The sequence below is a fragment of the Biomphalaria glabrata genome, chromosome 4 (assembly GCF_947242115.1).
Source record: "Biomphalaria glabrata chromosome 4, xgBioGlab47.1, whole genome shotgun sequence".
Taxonomy (NCBI): domain Eukaryota; kingdom Metazoa; phylum Mollusca; class Gastropoda; family Planorbidae; genus Biomphalaria; species Biomphalaria glabrata.
Genome location: NC_074714.1, coordinates 39,440,363 through 39,461,103, shown reverse-complemented (window position 1 = coordinate 39,461,103; position 20,741 = coordinate 39,440,363). Strand labels below are relative to the sequence as shown.

At 37.1% G+C, this 20,741-nt stretch overlaps 1 protein-coding gene across 4 annotated transcripts in view; it reads right to left on the bottom strand.

Annotated features, from left to right (window-relative positions):
- The window catches only part of LOC106056030 (cyclin-dependent kinase 17-like), a 36,367-nt gene extending 15,786 nt beyond the window's left edge, over nucleotides 1–20,581 (bottom strand). For 2 of the 4 annotated variants that reach the window (XM_056025895.1, XM_056025896.1), the window contains exons 1-5: nucleotides 19,360–20,581; nucleotides 6,535–6,671; nucleotides 4,215–4,337; nucleotides 3,185–3,241; nucleotides 2,680–2,794 (exon numbers count right to left, since the gene is read on the bottom strand). In XM_056025895.1, the coding sequence (XP_055881870.1) occupies nucleotides 2,680–2,794; nucleotides 3,185–3,241; nucleotides 4,215–4,337; nucleotides 6,535–6,671; nucleotides 19,360–20,581 (1,654 nt within the window). Of the gene's footprint in view, nucleotides 1–2,679; nucleotides 2,795–3,184; nucleotides 3,242–4,214; nucleotides 4,338–6,534; nucleotides 6,672–7,720; nucleotides 7,961–9,349; nucleotides 9,567–16,589; nucleotides 17,100–19,359 lie in introns of those variants that run through there. The other 2 variants (XM_013212585.2, XM_013212586.2) reach the window with 2 other exon arrangements.
- Between the last annotated feature and the right edge of the window lie 160 nt (nucleotides 20,582–20,741).

Sequence of the window (20,741 nt, the reverse complement as noted above, 5' to 3'; positions counted from 1 at the left end):
CTATCACTTGCCATTCAACCAATCCTCACATTAGCTATCACTTGCCATTCCACCAATCCTCACATTAGCTATCAATTGCCATTCAACCAATCCTCACATTAGCTATCACTTGAAATTCAACCAATCCTCACATTAGCTATCACCTGCCATTCAACCAATCCTCACATCAGCTATCACTTGCCATTCCACCAATCCTCACATTAGCTATCACTTGCCATTCCACCAATCCTCACATTAGCTATCACTTGCCATTCAACCAATCCTCACATTAGCTATCACTTGCCATTCAACCAATCCTCACATTAGCTATCACTTGCCATTCAACCAATCCTCACATTAGCTATCACTTGCCATTCCACCAATCCTCACATTAGCTATCACTTGCCATTCAACCAATCCTCACATTAGCTATCACTTGCCATTCAACCAATCCTTACATTAGCTATCACTTGCCATTCAACCAATCCTCACATTAGCTATCACTTGCCATTCAACCAATCCTCACATCAGCTATCACTTGCCATTCAACCAATCCTCACATCAGCTATCACTTGCCATTCAACCAATCCTCACATTAGCTATCACTTGCCATTCCACCAATCCTCACATTAGCTATCAATTGCCATTCAACCAATCCTCACATTAGCTATCACTTGAAATTCAACCAATCCTCACATTAGCTATCACCTGCCATTCAACCAATCCTCACATCAGCTATCACTTGCCATTCCACCAATCCTCACATTAGCTATCACTTGCCATTCCACCAATCCTCACATTAGCTATCACTTGCCATTCAACCAATCCTCACATTAGCTATCACTTGCCATTCAACCAATCCTCACATTAGCAATCACTTGCCATTCAACCAATCCTCACATTAGCTATCACTTGCCATTCCACCAATCCTCACATTAGCTATCACTTGCCATTCAACCAATCCTCACATTAGCTATCACTTGCCATTCAACCAATCCTCACATTAGCTATCACTTGCCATTCAACCAATCCTCACATTAGCTATCACTTGCCATTCAACCAATCCTCACATTAGCTATCACCTGCCATTCAACCAATCCTCACATCAGCTATCACTTGCCATTCCACCAATCCTCACATTAGCTATCACTTGCCATTCCACCAATCCTCACATTAGCTATCACTTGCCATTCAACCAATCCTCACATTAGCTATCACTTGCCATTCAACCAATCCTCACATTAGCTATCACTTGCCATTCAACCAATCCTCACATTAGCTATCACTTGCCATTCAACCAATCCTCACATTAGCTATCACTTGCCATTCAACCAATCCTCACATTAGCTATCACTTGCCATTCAACCAATCCTCACATAAGCTATCACTTGCCATTCTACCAATCCTCACATTAGCAATCACTTGCCATTCAACCAATCCTCACATTAGCTATCACTTGCCATTCAACCAATCCTCACATTAGCTATCACTTGCCATTCAACCAATCCTCACATAAGCTATCACTTGCCATTCTACCAATCCTCACATAAGCTATCACTTGCCATTCTACCAATCCTCACATAAGCTATCAGTATTTCAACATCATTAAATAACAAAATGAGAATTTCATTCCCTTTTGTTTTTGTCACCACTAAAATGTATTTATTTCATTTGCACACCAACCTCTCTAAACCAAAAGCTGAGAAACAAAGTCATGTGACTGATCTAGTAACTTCAACTACTTTCAAAACTACTCAGCAGGACAGGATGTGAACATAATTTTGAAGAAGCCATACACACTTCTTTAGTGAGTGGGTGTGGCTGGAAGCCTTTACATTTAACAGCTGAGAATATTTCTATGCATTTTTATCTAGAACAAGGTTTCTTATCAACACACACTAGCATTGACATCTTGAAGACATTGAACTATACTTATAAGAGTATTCTATTTCTTCTTCTCAGCAGATAATGCAGCCTAAAACATTGCCAAAGAAATTATACTTGTCTCTACACAGGTTTTAATCATGGATTTTCATTACAAACAACAAGATGAACTTTAAAAATTAGCTTTTAATGAACTTTTAGAATGCATCTATAAAGGCAAGCTAGGCTGCAACTACAAACATTATCCTTTTTTTTTCCCCTTCAAAAGATATGACCTGGCCATGAACTATAAGGATTTGCAGTTACTGTTGGCATTATCAAATGATAATTGTGTAGCTTGAGATCTATAGCTTCAGACAAGTATCTGGCTGTTTAACTTAATTCCTACAGTCCTCATGACAGCTGATCACCTGCAGGGTATTTTACACAGAATTACTTTGTGCTCAACTGATGAAGAGTAAAAAGGAAATGAGATTGACAAAGTAAGTTATTTGTCTAATAAAACATTATTAGATCAAATGTATACATTTCTTGTAGAGGAGCCAATTTCCTTGAAATGTGAAAAACAAAAACTTAAATGATCAATGTACACATCCCTAGCAACTCAATTGAGTCATCCAAGTTAATGCCTTTTCACAACTTAACAGAACATCAACCTCAAAACTAGGTAATCAAATTACACTCCCCTCCAGGCTAAAATGGATACTTAAAAGCTCACCACACAATGCAATCATTATACATTTACTTAATACCAGCTAGACCTAAGTAGGTCATCACAGTGCATTCACCAGCTACAATAGAATTAGGCCAACTCACCTTCTCTAATGGCTGTACAGGGTGCACCTTCTTCATGTTCTAACCGTATCTCCTTTAATGCTACTAAATTATCAGTTAACCGAGACTTGCCCTTAAACACTGTAGCATAGGTTCCCTAAAGAGATGTCAACAAAAGCAGTAAGACACAATTACGAAGATAAAAAACTATATATATTTTTTTGTGACGGTACGCGCGTACCAGCACCTTTTTGAAAAAATTATTACTTTTCTTGTATTTTAACATGTTATTAATTTTTAGTAGTTAAAAGTTAGGCAATCAACTACTGAGTACTGGCACCTAATCACTGACTACCGGCAACTATTTTTTTTACAAAACAAGCACTGTGTGTGTGTGTATATATATATCAATATTTTAAGCCCTAACTGATTAGACATACAAATTTATAGAATCTACAGAACTTCATAATATGTTTCTTTTTATATAATTTTAAATAACAAAATAATAATAATAATAATTATGACAATAATAAAGAAATAAAGTTACCTCTCCAAGTTTATCTAATTTGGCATAAGATTCTATTTTTCCAAAACCAATTTCTGACTGTAGAATTGTTAAAAAAAATTAATTAAAAAACACTTGTAAAATTAAAAAAAAATAATTCTAAAGCCATTAGAATAACACAAATTTTGAAAAAGTGAATTATAGAATAATCATTATAGAGCTTGGCTGGAACTAACAGAAAACTTTATAAGTAACATGAACAATAATAAGATCCTGTTTGATTCCATCTTTTACACATGCAACTAAACTAAGAGCTATTTAAGAGAAGGTCTCTAAAATATAATACTAATATGATAAAATTAAATAAAATATAAATCATAAAGATATTGAAAGATACCTAAACTATGAAGTAAATATACTCCCTAATGTAACATATGTAGCTGACAGACTTATCAGCTGGTCAAATAGATTTATGTTCTTTGTACAAATTTTGGGAACAGAGTTTAGTACATTACAATAACTACACAGCCTCAACATTGGGTCTAGTCCAATAGTCTAAGCAGTCCTTCAAAATGATTGTACTATCATAGATCAAAGGATTAAACAAACAAGTGCTACTAAAGAGTTCTAGTTCAAAACTCTACTTGCTACATTTTTCAAGTACTAAAACATTTAGGAGTGTGTTTTTGAAACAATGAGTTACTTTGGAGAACTTATCCCAATAATACTAATAAGTTAGTTTAAAGAACTTATTTCAATCATACTGTAATTAAATGGTTCCAAAAATATCATCCAGTTTTCTTTGAAAAAAAAACAACTAAACTAAAACTAAGCTTCTTTTAATTTCAAAATCTGCTTGTTCCAATGTCTTCAGCACTTTTTTAAATAAAATAATTTGAAAATGTAACATGAATATAATGTTGAAATCTATCCCAAGATTTCATATATAATGTAGTGAGTGAGTATTGACATTTTTTATCAAATGGAATTATCTTCATATTACAAAACAAGCAATATATAAAAATACTTTAAAGATTTTTATGCTTTAAAATCTAAGTAAAAGTCCCCTTACCAGTGATTTTCTCCTTGACCTTCTAGTCAGCTGACCATCTGGACTTAAAGACAGAGACTGACGTGCCAAAAAATTTTCAGGTAGCCTTATATCTGCTGGTAGTGACAAACGCTTTGTAACTTCCTGGGGAAAAAAAAAAAATTTATAATGAAAATATCATCTTCAAGTTTTCTTACCAGTGACGACCTATTCAAACCAAATATCTCAGACTGTCTGCTTTGTCATGTTTTAGGTGATGCTGAAACAGTGGTATCTGGATTTAAATCTCATCCACCATCATTGTTCCCTAGCAAGGTTAAGGTTTAGGCTTCTACTAATTTCATTTCTAGCAGAATATCTCTGCTTGGGAACCCTCCACTAAAAATAACACAAAAAAAGACTTCAATTAAAAACAAAAGCAGACAGGACTGAATAATCACAGTTCAAAAATGTAACAGAAACTGGAAACAGGACAGCAGACTGCAAAGTAACAATAATACTTGAAACATTAAACCATGATATACACTTATTAAAACATAAGATAAATACAATTTCTCAAAAAGACACCAAGATATTTAAAATGTCTTTTTTTCACAACTTAGACAAATACACACAAAAAACTCTATTTATTAAAAGCTATTCAAAAATTGAATGATTTGTCCAAATTAGCCAGAAAAAACAAATGACTTGATGTTTGAATCTTTGACACAAGAAAAGAAAAAGAATTATCTCATATATGGAAGAAAAGAATAAGGAAACAGTCATCTTTTTGAAGAAAAGACAGTAGTAGTATCTTATCCCAAAGATAAGCCAGTTGAAGACTGATGCTTTTTTTCTCAATAAACAATACTTTTTTTGATTGAGTGAAACAGTATTTTAGAATCAATCATATTATTAATTTATACATTTTTGAAAAGCATTAAAAAAAAAAGGTTCGGAGTCTACATTTGAACTGTAGGTCTAGAGTGTCTATGATGAAAAGCCTACATGCTATTAACTGAGCTAAACAAGTACCTATACACATTGAAGGTTTTATGGTTATCTTTTGTTAGTTTCAAATGTTTAGACAATGACCTAATTCTCTACACAAGGCTTATCTCTCCCCTTAGCTAGTACTGCCTCTAAAATTAATTAATTACAACTAATCTTTCATTTTTTTAAATTGATTCATGTGTTGTCATCAACAATAAATAACATGTAAAAGATTTATATCAGACAGACAGAGTGAGCAAGTAAGTTTTATAAAAGCTTCCTCAAAATGTAAGGGAATAAATAACCCAACAAGAAGGCACAGACAGCATTGGATTCTATGTCTCATCAACAAAAAAAAAAAATGGTTAAAAGTAAAGGTATAAATCTTTGTTTAACTTATAAAGCTCTTATGAAATAGAAGTTTATTGTTTGCCTTTCCTATACAATTTTTCTTTTAACAGATCAATACAACTAATTTACTTTGATTGACAGGCAGACAAACTCCTTACAGCAGAAAAGAGCAGATTATAAAAGATTTCAACACAATCTAAAACAAAATCTTTCTTCAAACATCATCATTTAGGTCAGGCTACAGAGACACTATTCTATTATTTCAATCTTCTTTGCAATCACACAGTAGGTGATTAAAAAAAGCAAGAATTCCCCAGTGTGACCTACTTTCTTAACCTTAGCTAATCCTTTTGAAACCCTTGGCAATAAGACATACCTGTAAGACATCACTTGGTTTAATGTCAAAATATCAATAGCAAGAAGAAAATGTTGCAACACCAGCAGAAACAAAAACTAATTTCATTCTTAAGATAAGTCCTACAGTTTTTGGATGATGTATGCTAGTCAATTAAAACAACCTTTTTTTTTTTTTAAAAAAAATAATTAAATAAATCTTGGAATTTAGTACAACTTGAATCATATTTCTTCATGTTGCATCAAGTTCATAATTACAAGAAAAGGTTAAGAATGATACATTTTACTGTCGTTTATAGCACTGAGATTTTAACAGGAATGTTTTTTTTTTAATCATTCTGTATGTTTAACAAATAAATAAAAAAATTATAGCTTTTAAAAAGCACTACTTTCATGCTTATAGCATGCTCAGAGCACTATGGTCTAACCTCATTTGTGGACCTGTGGGGTGAGAGGGTATCTGGGAGAAGGTTTTCCGTGCTGCCATTAGGCTCTCAGTAAACAAATCTTAAAATACCTACATTAAAACATACTTTGAATTAAAAACCTAGAAAATATATTGTGAACTTGGGGCCATGATAACGGATGTTATTTAAACACTGAAATAGTTTCCTTTTAAACATATGTCCACCTATTACTATTAACCCATAAACTGCTAACGTACCTCGCTTAGTCTCCTTTGTTTGTTTCTCAATCGGACTGTCACGGGGGAAACCACATCAAAGCGCTCATCTGCTGACCTTCTGCTGTCTTCAGTATCATTTGCATACAGCGCCACACGTGGATTCTCATGAACCACACCTGATGAAGTAGACATCAAACCAGGAATGATGTGCCATTTTAAGAAGAAACATTTTTGGTAATTTTTAAAACTAATAACAAGTTAGTTTTTCAGTTTTTCCTATAAAAATGAAAAACATCTTGTGCAGAGAGTAATAAGGAAAAAAACATTTTTTTTTTAGTGCCATTTGTCTCAGACTTTTCAGCATTAATTTGACTTCAGATGAAATTGCAGTATCTTTCTAGACTATGCAAGTTTGCAAATATGTTATACTAGGTATCATTTAGTGAATAGACCATCATTACTATTGAGCTTTTCTTTTGAAGCAAAACTCACTCATGCCAATATTACCAAACACAGGAACTAATTCATGATTATTTTATATCTATTACAACTTGATATACACACAAAAAAATACCTTAAAAAATAAACCAACATTTTAATAACAAATATAGTTTGATTTTTGCAAATAAAATTATTTTCATAATGCATTTTAAGACAAGACACAAATTAGTAAATAATTTAACTATAGTTTTATGCTGTTGATAATTATTTCAAATTTTCTTTTCTTGTTTAAAAAGAAATATAAAGAAAAAGGAGTGAAATATAAAAAAGAAATTACATTAGTCTAAACTAAAAATGTTGAAAATATGAACCCATAGACTTTCATACAAGTGAAACACATCACAATTAATGAGACTTTGTGTTATAGAACAGTTCAATTATTGCTGTTCAAATAGAAACAATCTAACATTGAGTAAAGGGTTTAGTCTACAAATGGGAGACTGGTCTAAGCCATGCATTGCTTGAGTTCTTTCAGAAGCATATCATTTTAATTAGTTCCAAGATTTCTCTACACACATTCAACTTAGATCAATTAAGACATGGAACTAATCCAAGCCTAAGTGCTCCGGGCTATGAATTAATGTTATTTAACCCATTTCAATTTCAAAATAAAATAAAAATGTAGCCTAAGTAATGACATGCGAAGCCTAAATTAGTCATGCTACTGGAGGTTTAGAGAATTTCAAGGTTCAAAATAAACAATGTGACAACACCAGATACATACTGTATCTTCTGTGATAGTTTCTGCAGCTACACCCAAGCCACGAGACACCAGAGTAGCCAATGTCCAGCAGTTTGGAGAAATAGCTTGTCATTGCTCTGTCTGATCTACATCCTTTAATTTTAACACGAGGATTCTCATGTCCTTGATAGGGACAGGTTGCCCTATGTCAACTTAGTAGTTTATCTAGAGAGTCAGCTAAACATTCATACAGTGTGCTTTATAGGGTTCAATGTCTTTTTACTGCAAGTAACATATCAGTGAATTGTTTTCTAAGTATTATTGAAAACATGTACTGAGATGACAAAATGACAGACAAATAAAGACAGGAAGAATGCTCTTTTTTCTGGGTTTTTCTAAACTTCAACCAATTAATGAACTAGAAAAGATTTAGGCAATAAAATTTCCTCACATTCAAATCAGTTTATCAAACTAACCTATATAATATTCTTTCAAATAAAACCTTTTGTTTTGTATTTCAAAATCTTTTCTCAAACAGGCAAGGCTATAACCAAGCTCAGAATTACAGTGTTCATTGATTCGTTTCATGTGTTGGTCAAACAAACATTAAAAGAAAAGGACATGATGAGTCAGGTGTGAGACAGAAACAAAATTCTAAAACTGCTAAACTAGATCTCAGTGAAATAGCCTTTCAAAATAACATGCACATTTTTAATTACACAAAAGTTGTGTAGATATAAATAGAATAGAGAGAGAAGAATATAGAAAGAAAAGGGGGAAAATTTGCATGTTTGAAATGAGCACTGATTCAAACATGTGTGAAAACTGTCACTTTGAATACCATTATTTCTGTAGTCAATTAGATATCTATCACCAGCTCAGCCTTTCAAGAGCATAAAGTATTTCTCTTTAATACCAGACAATCTTTCTATCAACTTGTCAATGTATTCAAGATATTGGCATTAATGAAAGTGCACATATTCATGTACAGAACTTTTAAGAACTATCTGTACACTACAGAACTTTAAAAAACTCTCTGTACATTATAGAACTTATAAGAACTCTCTGTACATTACAGGACTTTTAAGAACTCTCGGTAAATTACAGAACTTTTAAGAACTAAAGTACATCACTTTTAAGAACTAAAGAACAGAACATTTAAGAACTCTCTGTATAGTACAGAACTAGAGCTGCAGGTCTAGATATAAAAAAAAAAAAAGGCCCAATCGTATTGATGAAGAAAACAAAAGAAGAGTTTTGCCTTAAAACACAACTGTGCATTTCATGTTTTTGTTCTTTGTTGCAAATAGTTACTCACAGCTAGAGTTCAAAACAAAAAACAAATCCCAGCTGACCCAGGGGGGACAACACCACAATCTGTGTGGTCAATAGCCAACATCTCTAGAGGGCCAGCTACAATGGTCACACAACAAAGCATGGATCTAACTATTGACTCTGGGCTTCCTGACACAGTCCCAATACAAATAATATAGAAGAATCTCATTGGTCCTTGTCAACAAAGCAAGAATCTCCTGACTGATTTTATTCATTGCGTCTAAACATCTATAAAGTAGAAGAAAGAAAATGAAGCCTACTAAACAAAAACAAAAAAACAGGATTCAGGACAGTCCAATAACATCAAATGTTACATGTAGCAATATCTGTACAAACCGAACTAAACATTTCTATGAATATGTAGAGAAAACGAGTTCACTTCTGACAGCTACAGATCTGTGCTACGTATACTTAGACATCCCTAGCTCTTTCAATTCTGAGTGAAAATAATTCGCGTCTTAAAAGCCTGTTGCTAGAACACATCACATAATATGAACAAGAGTTAGACATCTCGTCTCTACCACTGGGTCTAAACACTCCTCTATTCCGAGCACAGAACATCACATGCCTATATATGTGGCTAAGAGATCAAGTAAATACACGAACAGTGCCTTTCAAAACTGCTCTCTTTAAAAAAAAAAAACATAACAAAACGTGTCTTACATTCATCTTTAGACTAACCAACCAACATAACATTGAGCTGGTGAGCAAGATGCGTGTGCTTCCACTGCCAAGGCCTGTCTACATACTGTAAACATTCTTCTCTTAACGAACTTAGCAGCGAGCCCAATGGAGAATGACGCAAAGAACAAAAAACAAAAATAAAAAAATTGACAGTAAAAAGGTGGGCCGTTGTGTGTGTGTGTGTTGGTGTGTGGATCCCGGGGTGATAGTATTTATGTTTAATTTACTAAAAATAATGAGATGATTTCAGGAAAATCTCGTTCAGTTAACATTCTTTGAAACTGTGCTAAGCCTATTCCGGTTTCAAAAGAGATACGGCTAAGTCTGCAACTAATTTGAAAGCCAAAACGATTTCTTCAGGAACCCACACATAGGCTATCAAAAGAAAACGAATAATTTTTTTTATTAAAGTGAAAAGTTACCCACAAGCACGCCTATCACCACGCCCTACCCCATGCTTCCTAAATTAACTTGCGGTTTGATTTTCATCAAATATTATTTTAAACTCCCCCCCCCCAAGAGGTCGCCGTGACCTACATACATAGCCGCCAGCAGAAGTGAGATAATCGCGTGTAAGACTTGGAGAGATTATCACTGACGTACATTTAGACTATTTGCACTATGACTAAACTCATTGCGGCATATGTTTAGAACACAGATGTTTGGATCACACACAAACACACGTGCAGATTTTCGTGTGTTCGGAGCGACACTTTCGGGTCGGCACATCAATCAATGAGAAAGGCTGATCAGCCCCCATCCACGACTTAGATTAATCTCTAGGGATGTAGACACATTTAACGATTGGTTTGGGGGGGGGGGGCAACGAGCGAACTAGGCCGAGACCAGTTAACCGCTATCATACCTACTAAAACACCTATATCTATGTCATACAATTATCTTTCACACCTATGTAAATCTGCTAGGTTGAAGATGCGCACGATTCTAAATATAATATGCTCATAATGTCTTCTGTTGAACGCCTTTTGAGGGCTCATATGTTCATGTATGTTTATATATATATATATATATATATATATATATATATATATATATATATATATATATGTGTGTGTGTGTGTGTGTGTGTCTGTGTTAGACATTGACGTCACAACACATCCAGGCAGTGCAGAGTGCAGTTTGACTACACGCCTCATAGAATGTACGTGTTGATTGGTGTCATACGTCAGATTATCACTTGGGTAAAAAAAAATGAGAGGGGGGGGTCAACGTAACTTCAGTTACAATGAAACAAATACGTTACTAACTGCCATCAGTGTTGCATCCCCATGCAATGTGGATAAATCAATAACTCTTTCATCCATTGAATGAAACATGCGCCGTAAAGCAGGTCGCAATGCTGGTTGATCTTGAGCTTTCCACTATAGCACAATGCAGCACATTGATGCGTTCAGCCTAAATACAGATAAATCAGCGGAGCATTCAACAGCATCACAAAGCGAGCATATGTGTGGTACATGAGGTTTTACTACAGTGCTATATTATTCAATCAGTTGGGCAATCATTAGTTAACCGTATCAAAACCTTTAGGAATCTGTAAAGCTTACAAAAGTACCGCAACACTGATATATCAGTGGAACATTCAAAAGTACCAAAACGCTGATAGAACAATGGAACATTCAAAAGTACATCTATCTATCTCTCTCTCTCTCTCTCTCTCTCTCTCTCTCTCTATATATATATATATATATATATATATATATATATATATATATATATATATGTGTGTGTGTGTGTGTGTGTGTCATGAAATCTATCTTAACGAGACAGTTATTACGAAATACTAAGAAAAATAGCCATTAACACATTGTAAATATCATCTTATCTTGTGCCCTTATTGATATCCGACTTTGTTCAAGGGAGGTAATAATAACTGAATAAATCTATATTATTAGCTGTAGAAAGGTCTTTGGATACATAAAGTATAGATCTAGATTTCGGCCATTATTGCAAAAATAACTAAAACTTGCAGGCAGCTTTCATATCAAATGCCTTTCTCTATTGTCTGTCTGATATTTTATTAGGTTATGTTTGTGTATATGTAAGTTACGACTAAAAGTGTTGCATGTCTGAGTTCTAACAAAGCTTACACCAACTCTGTCTGGTCAAAAGTTGCTACACGTTGTTTATGAGACATCAAGCTGAAATGTCGCACAATTATTGATTTTGCCTGACAACAGAAGAATCAATTTTAAAAAAATTAACCAAATAGTAAATTAACTATTGATAATTATTTAGTTTGGTTTCTCGAACAAGGGAAAGAAATTCACACAGACTTATAGATATTGGTCTAGAATAGATCTATTACAAATTTTATTACACGAATGATCCAAACTAATTGATACAGCGCCTGTTCTAGTTTCACGAAAGTTAAACAGACTCTTAGTCCATATAAAGTATGATGAGATAAATATTCAATATGTGTTTGCAGGAGCAAAGCTAGCGGATTTCCCTTGAATGCGTAAGGATACATTCAAAACAAAGAAATAGTTCAGCTCTTTTAACTAATCCTATTACAATTGTATCAGGTCTGGACCACTCTGAAAAAAAAATAGTCTGTAAAAAAAAAGGGTGTGACCCCCAGACTTAGACTGGACCGTGCGCCTATTTGGAGGAGTAGCACTTAACAGATTACAAGCTCGTGCATTACAGAACTGAACGTCTACATTTAGAAGGCCAGTCTTCCCATGGATTTTAGATTGCATTACAAAGGCTTATCTCTAGTTAAGACAATCCATCAATGAACCAAATGTGTCTCGCTGAGAGTTTCATAAGAAAGAACAAAAAAAAAAAAAAAACGAATAAGAAAGTAAGGGAAGAAAAAAAAAGTAAAACCATCGAATGAGATTGAGGCGAGGAACCGATTCACAACGGGCTAAAGCAAGTAATGGCGGGTTTAGAAACCGTGTTTGGGAATTTAAAATGGACGCTTGGTAATACTTCCATATGAAAACAACCAAAGGTGAACATACTTGACGCACTCGTAGGGCCGTCATAAGGTGGACAGACGCACCTGAAGAGCTGTCACAATATAGGCAGCTTGACATACCAGAAGAGCTATCGTACAGTAGAAAGACTTGACACACCAAAAGGGCCGTAGTAAAGTGAATGATGCACAAGAAGGGCTGTCGTAAAATGAACAGACTTTTGACGCACCAGAAGAGTTGTCGTAAAGTGGACATACTTGACATAACACAAGGGCTGTCATTAAGTGGACATACTTGACACACCAGAAGGTCTGTCGTAAAGTGGACAGACTTTATCCACCAGAAGGGCTGTTGTAAAGTAGATAGACTTTAACCAACAGAAGATCTGTCGTAAAGTGGGCAGACTTTATCCACCAAAAGGGCTGTCGTTAAGTGAGTAGACTTCATCCACCAGAAGGACAGTCGGAAAGTGGACAGACATTATCCACCAGAAGGGCTGTCGTAAAGTGGGCAGACTCTATCCACCAGAAGGGCTGTCGTGAAGTAGGCAGACTTTATCCACCAGAAGGGCTGTCGTGAAGTAGGCAGACTTTATCCACCAGAAGGGCTGTCGTGAAGTAGGCAGACTTTATCCACCAGAAGGGCTGTCGTGAAGTAGGCAGACTTTATCCACCAGAAGGGCTGTCGTAAAGTGGGCAGACTCTATCCACCAGAAGGGCTGTCGTGAAGTAGGCAGACTTTATCCACCAGAAGGGCTGTCGTGAAGTAGGCAGACTCTATCCACCAGAAGGGCTGTCGTAAAGTAGGCAGACTCTATCCACCAGAAGGGCTGTCGTAAAGTGGGCAGACTTTATCCACCAGAAGGGCTGTCGTAAAGTGGGCAGACTCTATCCACCAGAAGGGCTGTCGTGAAGTGGGCAGACTCTATCCACCAGAAGGGCTGTCGTGAAGTAGGCAGACTCTATCCACCAGAAGGGCTGTCGTGAAGTAGGCAGACTTTATCCACCAGAAGGGCTGTCGTAAAGTGGGCAGACTCTATCCACCAGAAGGGCTGTCGTGAAGTAGGCAGACTTTATCCACCAGAAGGGCTGTCGTAAAGTGGGCAGACTCTATCCACCAGAAGGGCTGTCGTAAAGTGGGCAGACCTTATCCACCAGAAGGGCTGTCGTGAAGTAGGCAGACTTTATCCACCAGAAGGGCTGTCGTGAAGTAGGCAGACTTTATCCACCAGAAGGGCTGTCGTGAAGTAGGCAGACTTTATCCACCAGAATAGTTGTCGTGAAGTAGGCAGACTTTATCCAACAAAAGGGCTGTCGTAAAGTGGACAGATCTGACGCACACGAAGGGCCGTCATGAGGTGGGCAGACCTGACGCACCCGAAGGGCCGTCATAAGGTGGACAGACTTGACGCACCCGAAGGGCCGTCATAAGATGGACAGACTTAACGCTATATGAACATCTAGACACACATGAAGGGTGGTCGTAATGTGGACAGACTTGAGCATCTCTATGAAACAAAAATACCGGTAGATAAAGACTGGAACGCGTATAAAGTGTTTCTTGGTAGACCTGTCGGCATATTTCAGACTGAAAGTGACGCAGACAAGTAATTTAGCTTCAAACAAGATTCCGCCCTAATAATGAGAGGAGTGCTGATTGACAGAACGAAATGAATCTCAATACACATTTTATGTCTGGAAATGAGTGCAGGTAAATTTCAAAACTCCTCTACCATGACACAATTCTAAACCCCAGAAAAACGAGGCATGGTTAAACTTTCAGCTCACGCGTTCACACAATGACGTCACGACATTGTGAACTGGCATCCACCTGTTTGTTCTACCTCTAGCTTTTAGCAGTGCAATAAAGATTCCATTTTTAAAAATTGGGCTAGGACAGTCATTTTGAAAAATGAATGCGCTCTTCCATTTTGGCTTAAATATTTTGTTTAAAAAGGTACGCAGACTACTGATGACTAAAGACGTTTATCCCACAACTGATAAGATGCGAGTTTTCTCATTGTACCTTTAACAAGGTGAACAAAATAGGGCGTTATATGTTAAAATGTCATGCCCCATTATATTTAGTTCAGAGCAAGTTTTTTTTTCAGACATAACCTTTATAAAAAAAATGTTTCTACTAGATCTCAACATCTAGATCAGTGGTTCCCAAACTTTTTTTTGTCTCATAGACCCCATGCCATGTTTTCTGGTTTTCTGTAGCCCCCCTGCTTAAATTGCAAATTTGTGCAGTCATCAACATATTTTAAAACTGATTTCTAACTGTAGTGAGTTGAAGAGTGAAAAAGTAATTTAAAACCCAACAAAAATGTGTAGACATCTATCTTTGTTATTGATTAAATTCACCTTTAAACCAATTAAAATAACAATGAATATGTTTTGCTGGAATCACCAAACACATTGGAATTTATTTTATTTTTTTTGCAGGTTTATCATCCGTTGCTACGGATATATTAATTAATTAATTAATTAACCTTATATATCATTGTAAAAATTTTCGCATAGAGCAGTTTCTCGTGTATTTCTTGATCTTTCACGTGTGGCTCTAATATAGTAAGTAAAGGGGCAAAAATGAGTAACAGGCGCCTAAACCAGCAAGCTTCGAGCAGGTAGGGCTCATTAGCATTGGCTTGCTACCTAGAAGGAAAACTGAATTTAAACTTCTGCTGGCTTGCAGATAAACCCAAACATGGGAAAGGTTTCGTGGGTGAACCCTGAGGAAAACTAAGGAGCCGGCGACCTTTAGAGAGTTTGCAGCAAACAGAGCTACACCCTGTCAGAGCCTGCGACACCGCTGATCCCAAACTATATACATGTCGTTTGCAAAAAAATTACATAAGAAGCTTTTTAATTTTATAACTCATGCTACCGATGTGCCCTTGAACTGTATTGTTGCTTAAAGAAATTCTTTTAATCATATCAGATGTCAGTTTGTGTAAAACAGTTTTTAAAACTACAATGGCTGGTAAAATCAATGTTACCTATAGTGTTTTCCGTATTTTGCTATGAGTAAAGAGATATTGTAAGACTGTCAAAAACCATCATCATTTTTCGGTCTATTCTGTAATTTATCTTTGAGTATTCAAAAGTTTTTAAAATCTTTTATTTATTTTTTTTTGTCAGGCCGGCATCGTCTCAAATGATCCTCCAGCGTAATTGGTTTCATATCGTCATAAAAAGTCAATTATAGTCCAACCGCTTGTTTGACAAGGAAGGAACGAATCCCAATTTTAAATAATCAACGCTGTACAGTCTACATTTCTTTTTGTTAAGCATTAGTTACTAGTTACATGTACACAAAAATTAAGCTATTTAAATACGTATTGATATTAAATACAATTTTTCGTTTGAATAGCTGGATAAATATTTAAAGGATAAACTAAGGTACATATATTAGTTTATGAAATAATTACATTAATGGGATGTAAAAATTTAAGTCATGACCTGCTTAAATGAAATCCATTATCGTAGACCCCCGTGGACATCTCATAGACCCCCAATTTATTTTTTCACTTTGGTAGACCCCTCGGAAGTCTTCGTAGACCCCTGGAGGTCTATATAGACCACTTTGGGAATCACTGATCTAGATTGTTAACAATGGCTAACCTAAAAAAAAAACACCAACTTAACGTTTGACCTTTGTAGCGTCTCCAAGCAATAAATATGTAAAAGGACACTCTTATTATTTCCAAAAAGATTTCAACTAGAATCTAAGAATTAATACTGATGTTGAGATGTCATTATTTCCACGAGAGTCCTACGATTACATATTCCATTTCTTTAGTGTGAAATAGTGCACTGCTATAGTGCAGAAATCAAACAAGTTAGCATTTCGATAAAACCAAACAAATAAAGGTATATTAGTTGTTCCTATGTTCTTGCCTGACTCTGACATAGACCTAGCGTGAAAAGAAACTATCTTACGTGTTAGCGCAATGTTTACATTCCACTTTGGGTCCTGCATGCCATGGCATTGAACCGTACACGCTCACACAACACTTTACTGCACCCTATCCCAAGCGAAAAAATCCTGGCCGATCACAATTGAATGTCCACATCAAATGACGCTGTTCTCCCCTGCAATCTTGTTGCCAATTCAATCACAAAGTGCACCGTTCAGGCCCAGGGTTTGCGACTGCAGCTTTGATCTCCCACACAACTGACGAGAAGCGAAGCCGTAGGGGAGGTAATTAGACCCGTATTTATCACCTGTGCCATTCTGTTGACATCAGAGCATTTTTGTTTTGTTCCTCCCCTTGCCCACTTTAGTCTCCCCTTCACGTTCGAATGTTGTGTGTGTCACAAAGTCTACTAGTAACCAAGTCAATGTGTCAGTGTAACTATGTCAAATTTCCTATTTTATTTACTTTTTTTTTTAAGCGTTTAACAACTTTTCTATTCTTTATTGTCTCCCTTGGAATTATCTGCCACCCCCCCCCTTTCCTTTTTTTTTTTTTGCTTCTGCTAAATCCCAAACATGCTATCTAAATCATAGCTAAATAAACAAAGGGAAATAGCGATATTCAAATATCAAGAAATATTAAGGTAATGCTGACTGGATTCAAAATAACAAAGCTAAATCCCAGTTAATATGGTTCTATTCTAAATTCTGTGTGGCATTTTACGTCTCGAGAGACGATCTTTTCCCTTTGCAACTTCTTGTGTGACTAAAGAGGCCAATCCTTGATACACAGCTGCGATCGCAGGTTGGGCATATATAATCACCAGGCGCCGTTGCATTTTCACCCTTCTTTCTGCTACTGTTGTGTATGACATCTGCAATCTGTGACCCTTCCTTTATGCTCTCTCTCCATGTGGATCTGTCCAGTGCCACCTCTTCCCAGTTGCCAGTGTCGATTTTGAAGAGCTTCATGTCGCGTTTGCATACATCCGTATAACGTAATTCTACGAGTTCGGATACATAGAACGACTAAGAGCTTATTAAAAAAAAAAGGGGGGGGGGGGGGTTGACGGTTTGAGCATGACTTTCAAAGGATTAAGCTTATAAACAATCTAACCCCATAAGTGATCATGGGAGGTCCATGAATGAAGTAAAGTGTGTAATGATCATAGAAGATTCACGATTGAGGTTAGTCACGATGGCCAAACAAGTACTATGGTTTGTATTACTTTGTATACTAGTGTTAATTAATAATCCAGCTACGATCTTACCGGTAAGGTGTCTGCTAGGAAAGGGGAGGGAGGTGTAGCAATCGGTTCAAGAAAGAATTGTTTCTTTTTGAAAATCTTCTTGCCCTACGTGGTACACTGTCTAATTGACATGACAAAGGAACCCATTTTTTTTTTATTGTTAAATTTGGAAACTCCATTTCCCCTGTTATAGACGCAAGATTGTTTAAAGGCGTGAAAGCAGAGAAGCTAATCAGTAACTGTATAGTTGAAAGAAAAAATAAGTAATAAAATTTAGGGTACAATTTTTCTTAGTTTAGTAACTCTATACAGGTACAACTATGTTGCTTTCAATACCCCCATAGAGCTTAGTGGCAAATACACGAAGAGCAAGCTTTCGGGTGTATCCGGTGTATAAACTACGGCATTGATCAACTCAACATTTGTACAACTATCTAATCACTTTGGCGAACAGAGATGCACTTAGCACTGTAGAATCAAATGTGTAAACCAAAATGACTGTGAATAACCTTTAGCCTAACAGTGTCCAATTAACATCACAAGGAGATGTCTATACAAAACAAAATGAGGAGCGGGAACAAAATAATAGCTCATGAATTAAAAGTTAAATATAAAACAAAATGTTTGCCATTTAGCTCCAATATGAATTTTTGTATGGGTGGCGATAGCTGAGTGGTAAAGCGCTTGGCTTCCGAACCGGGGGTCCCGGGTTCGAACCCTGGGATTTTTTTTTATTTCGGGATCTTTGGGCGCCTCCGAATGCACCCAGCTCTAATGGGTGCCTGACATTAGTTGGGGAATTATAAAGGCGGTTGGTCGTTTTGATGGCCACATGACCCCTCGTTAACCGTAGGCCACCGAAACAGATGACCTTTGCATCATCTGCACTAGAGACCACAAGGTCTGAAAGGGGAACTTTTATGGATTTCTGTATTGTCATTAGCATCCTCCAAATAACTCACCCTAGAGAAGAAACTAACGTGAAGATTCTCTATATGGACAAGAATATACCTAAAGACATACCCTAAGAAAATTCGTTACCTGTCAAAGAGCGTTATTGTGACATCATTAATTAAAACAAACAATTTCTAATTGGACACTAAAGTGGACAACAAGGAATTGTATTTCCCAGTAACGAATGTCGATCTTGGACTCAGCTTAGCTGATGAATCATTAGAATGCTTAAATGACAAGAAACAGATTCATTATCTTGTTAGCACTTTATATTAGTAAGCTATTGGTTAAATCTGGACAGTGTTCACCACAATCTACAGAATGCTTTCAAATAGTTTTTCCTTTAAGTTTTTTGTTTTACATGCTTTTAAAATGAATCAACATGCTGCCATTCAAACAAAAGCGTTTTGTGTCTTCTGGAAAAAAGACAAGAGCCTACACCATGCCGACATTACAGACACACAGACAATGGCAATGATTTTGCTTTCATAGCGAAAACAAGCACATAAACAAATGAAATGGTGGCAAACATTTAGTAACTCTGTGTTTTAATTTTCTATGAGCAAGCCGAATCCATGCCTGAACTCACCAAGTTTCACGTCGTGCGGTAGCGTGGCGCAGGACCTCGGCCTGGACATCTTGTCTTCACGGTTCACAACGTAGACGTGATCCGAAGGCTTGCACTTTTTCGGTCTCATCTTCACTATGGACATGCCTGATTCAGTGGTCCCCATGGAGTGCAATGACGAGGATGTAGCCATGGCCCGGTAAGGCTGGCTTTTGGAATCCGACTCAAGATTTAGGCTGATGGAGCTCTTAGCTCGCCCGAAGAGCTTTTCACGAAGAATGCGTGTTACAGTAGAACCGGATACCGCCGCTGCAGCCTGGGTGTTGGTCAATGGAGGCGGCTCCGCCTGCCCTATAGGAGGCTGGTTTTTATCTGCCTGATCGTAGTGAGTATCAGTTGTCGTAACGAAGTCTCGAGACGACAGATAAGTGCGAGAGTTGGGTAATCCGTTGGAAGGCTGTAATCTGCTGCCGGCAGGGTAGTCCAACCCGGAATGGAGATCCGCGGCCCTTGCTGCTGCCGCCGATTTGTTAGAGTGCAAGAGCTGCTGAGAAGGCTGGTAATGTGGCTCGTTCTGGTGAAGGTGGTGATGATGATACTGAGCAGGGTTAGAGATGACTTCGTGGGGCACTTTGGTGGCGCTGCGGTACCTCGTGCGATAGTCAACGTCGAGGTAGGCAGCTTGAGAATGGCAAACATACCTAGAGCCGTATGTGCCATCGAGAGGATCTCCCTTTTCACACCCAAGTCTATTCAGCGAAGAGTTATAGACGTCTTGTTCATTCTGAAGGTCGAGGTAGCAATGTCCTGATGACGAGAAGGAAGCAGAGTAGCGATTTTTCGCAGAGGATGGCTTCCTGGAATACTTACTCTCTTCGTTCCGGAGATGTCCGGCGAGGTTTCTATCCGATTTGGAAACTTTCATCCGCTGCTCTTGCCGGATGCTGCTAGAGCCTCCATTGTGGGCGTTAGGGGAGTCCTTGTCAGGATTGGCCAAGCCGTGATTGCTTTTGGTCCAAGGCTTCAGATTCTTCAACCACGACAGAGTCTTATTGTATATGCTGTCTTTGACTCTGTATCCCGAACCAGTCTCCCGGGACAGGTCCCCGCCGAAGCTGCCTCCATGCGAGTTCCGAAGCGACATCCCTTCGTCCCATGGGCGCATGGCCTGCAGGTGAATGTGCCTGCCAGAGCCCTGAGAGACGAACCTGTCCATTCTAGTCTCGCCTTGTATGTCGCTCATGGCCAAGGACGATTTTCATGCGCGTATTCCAACAATGTTTAATAAAACAGCCTATGAACACTAGAAGCATTGTTAAGATGGGCGTGTATTCTAGCCTGAGATGAGATTACAATTCTTGTAAACATTTGGTACAATTGTGACATAATAAATTACTCCAAAA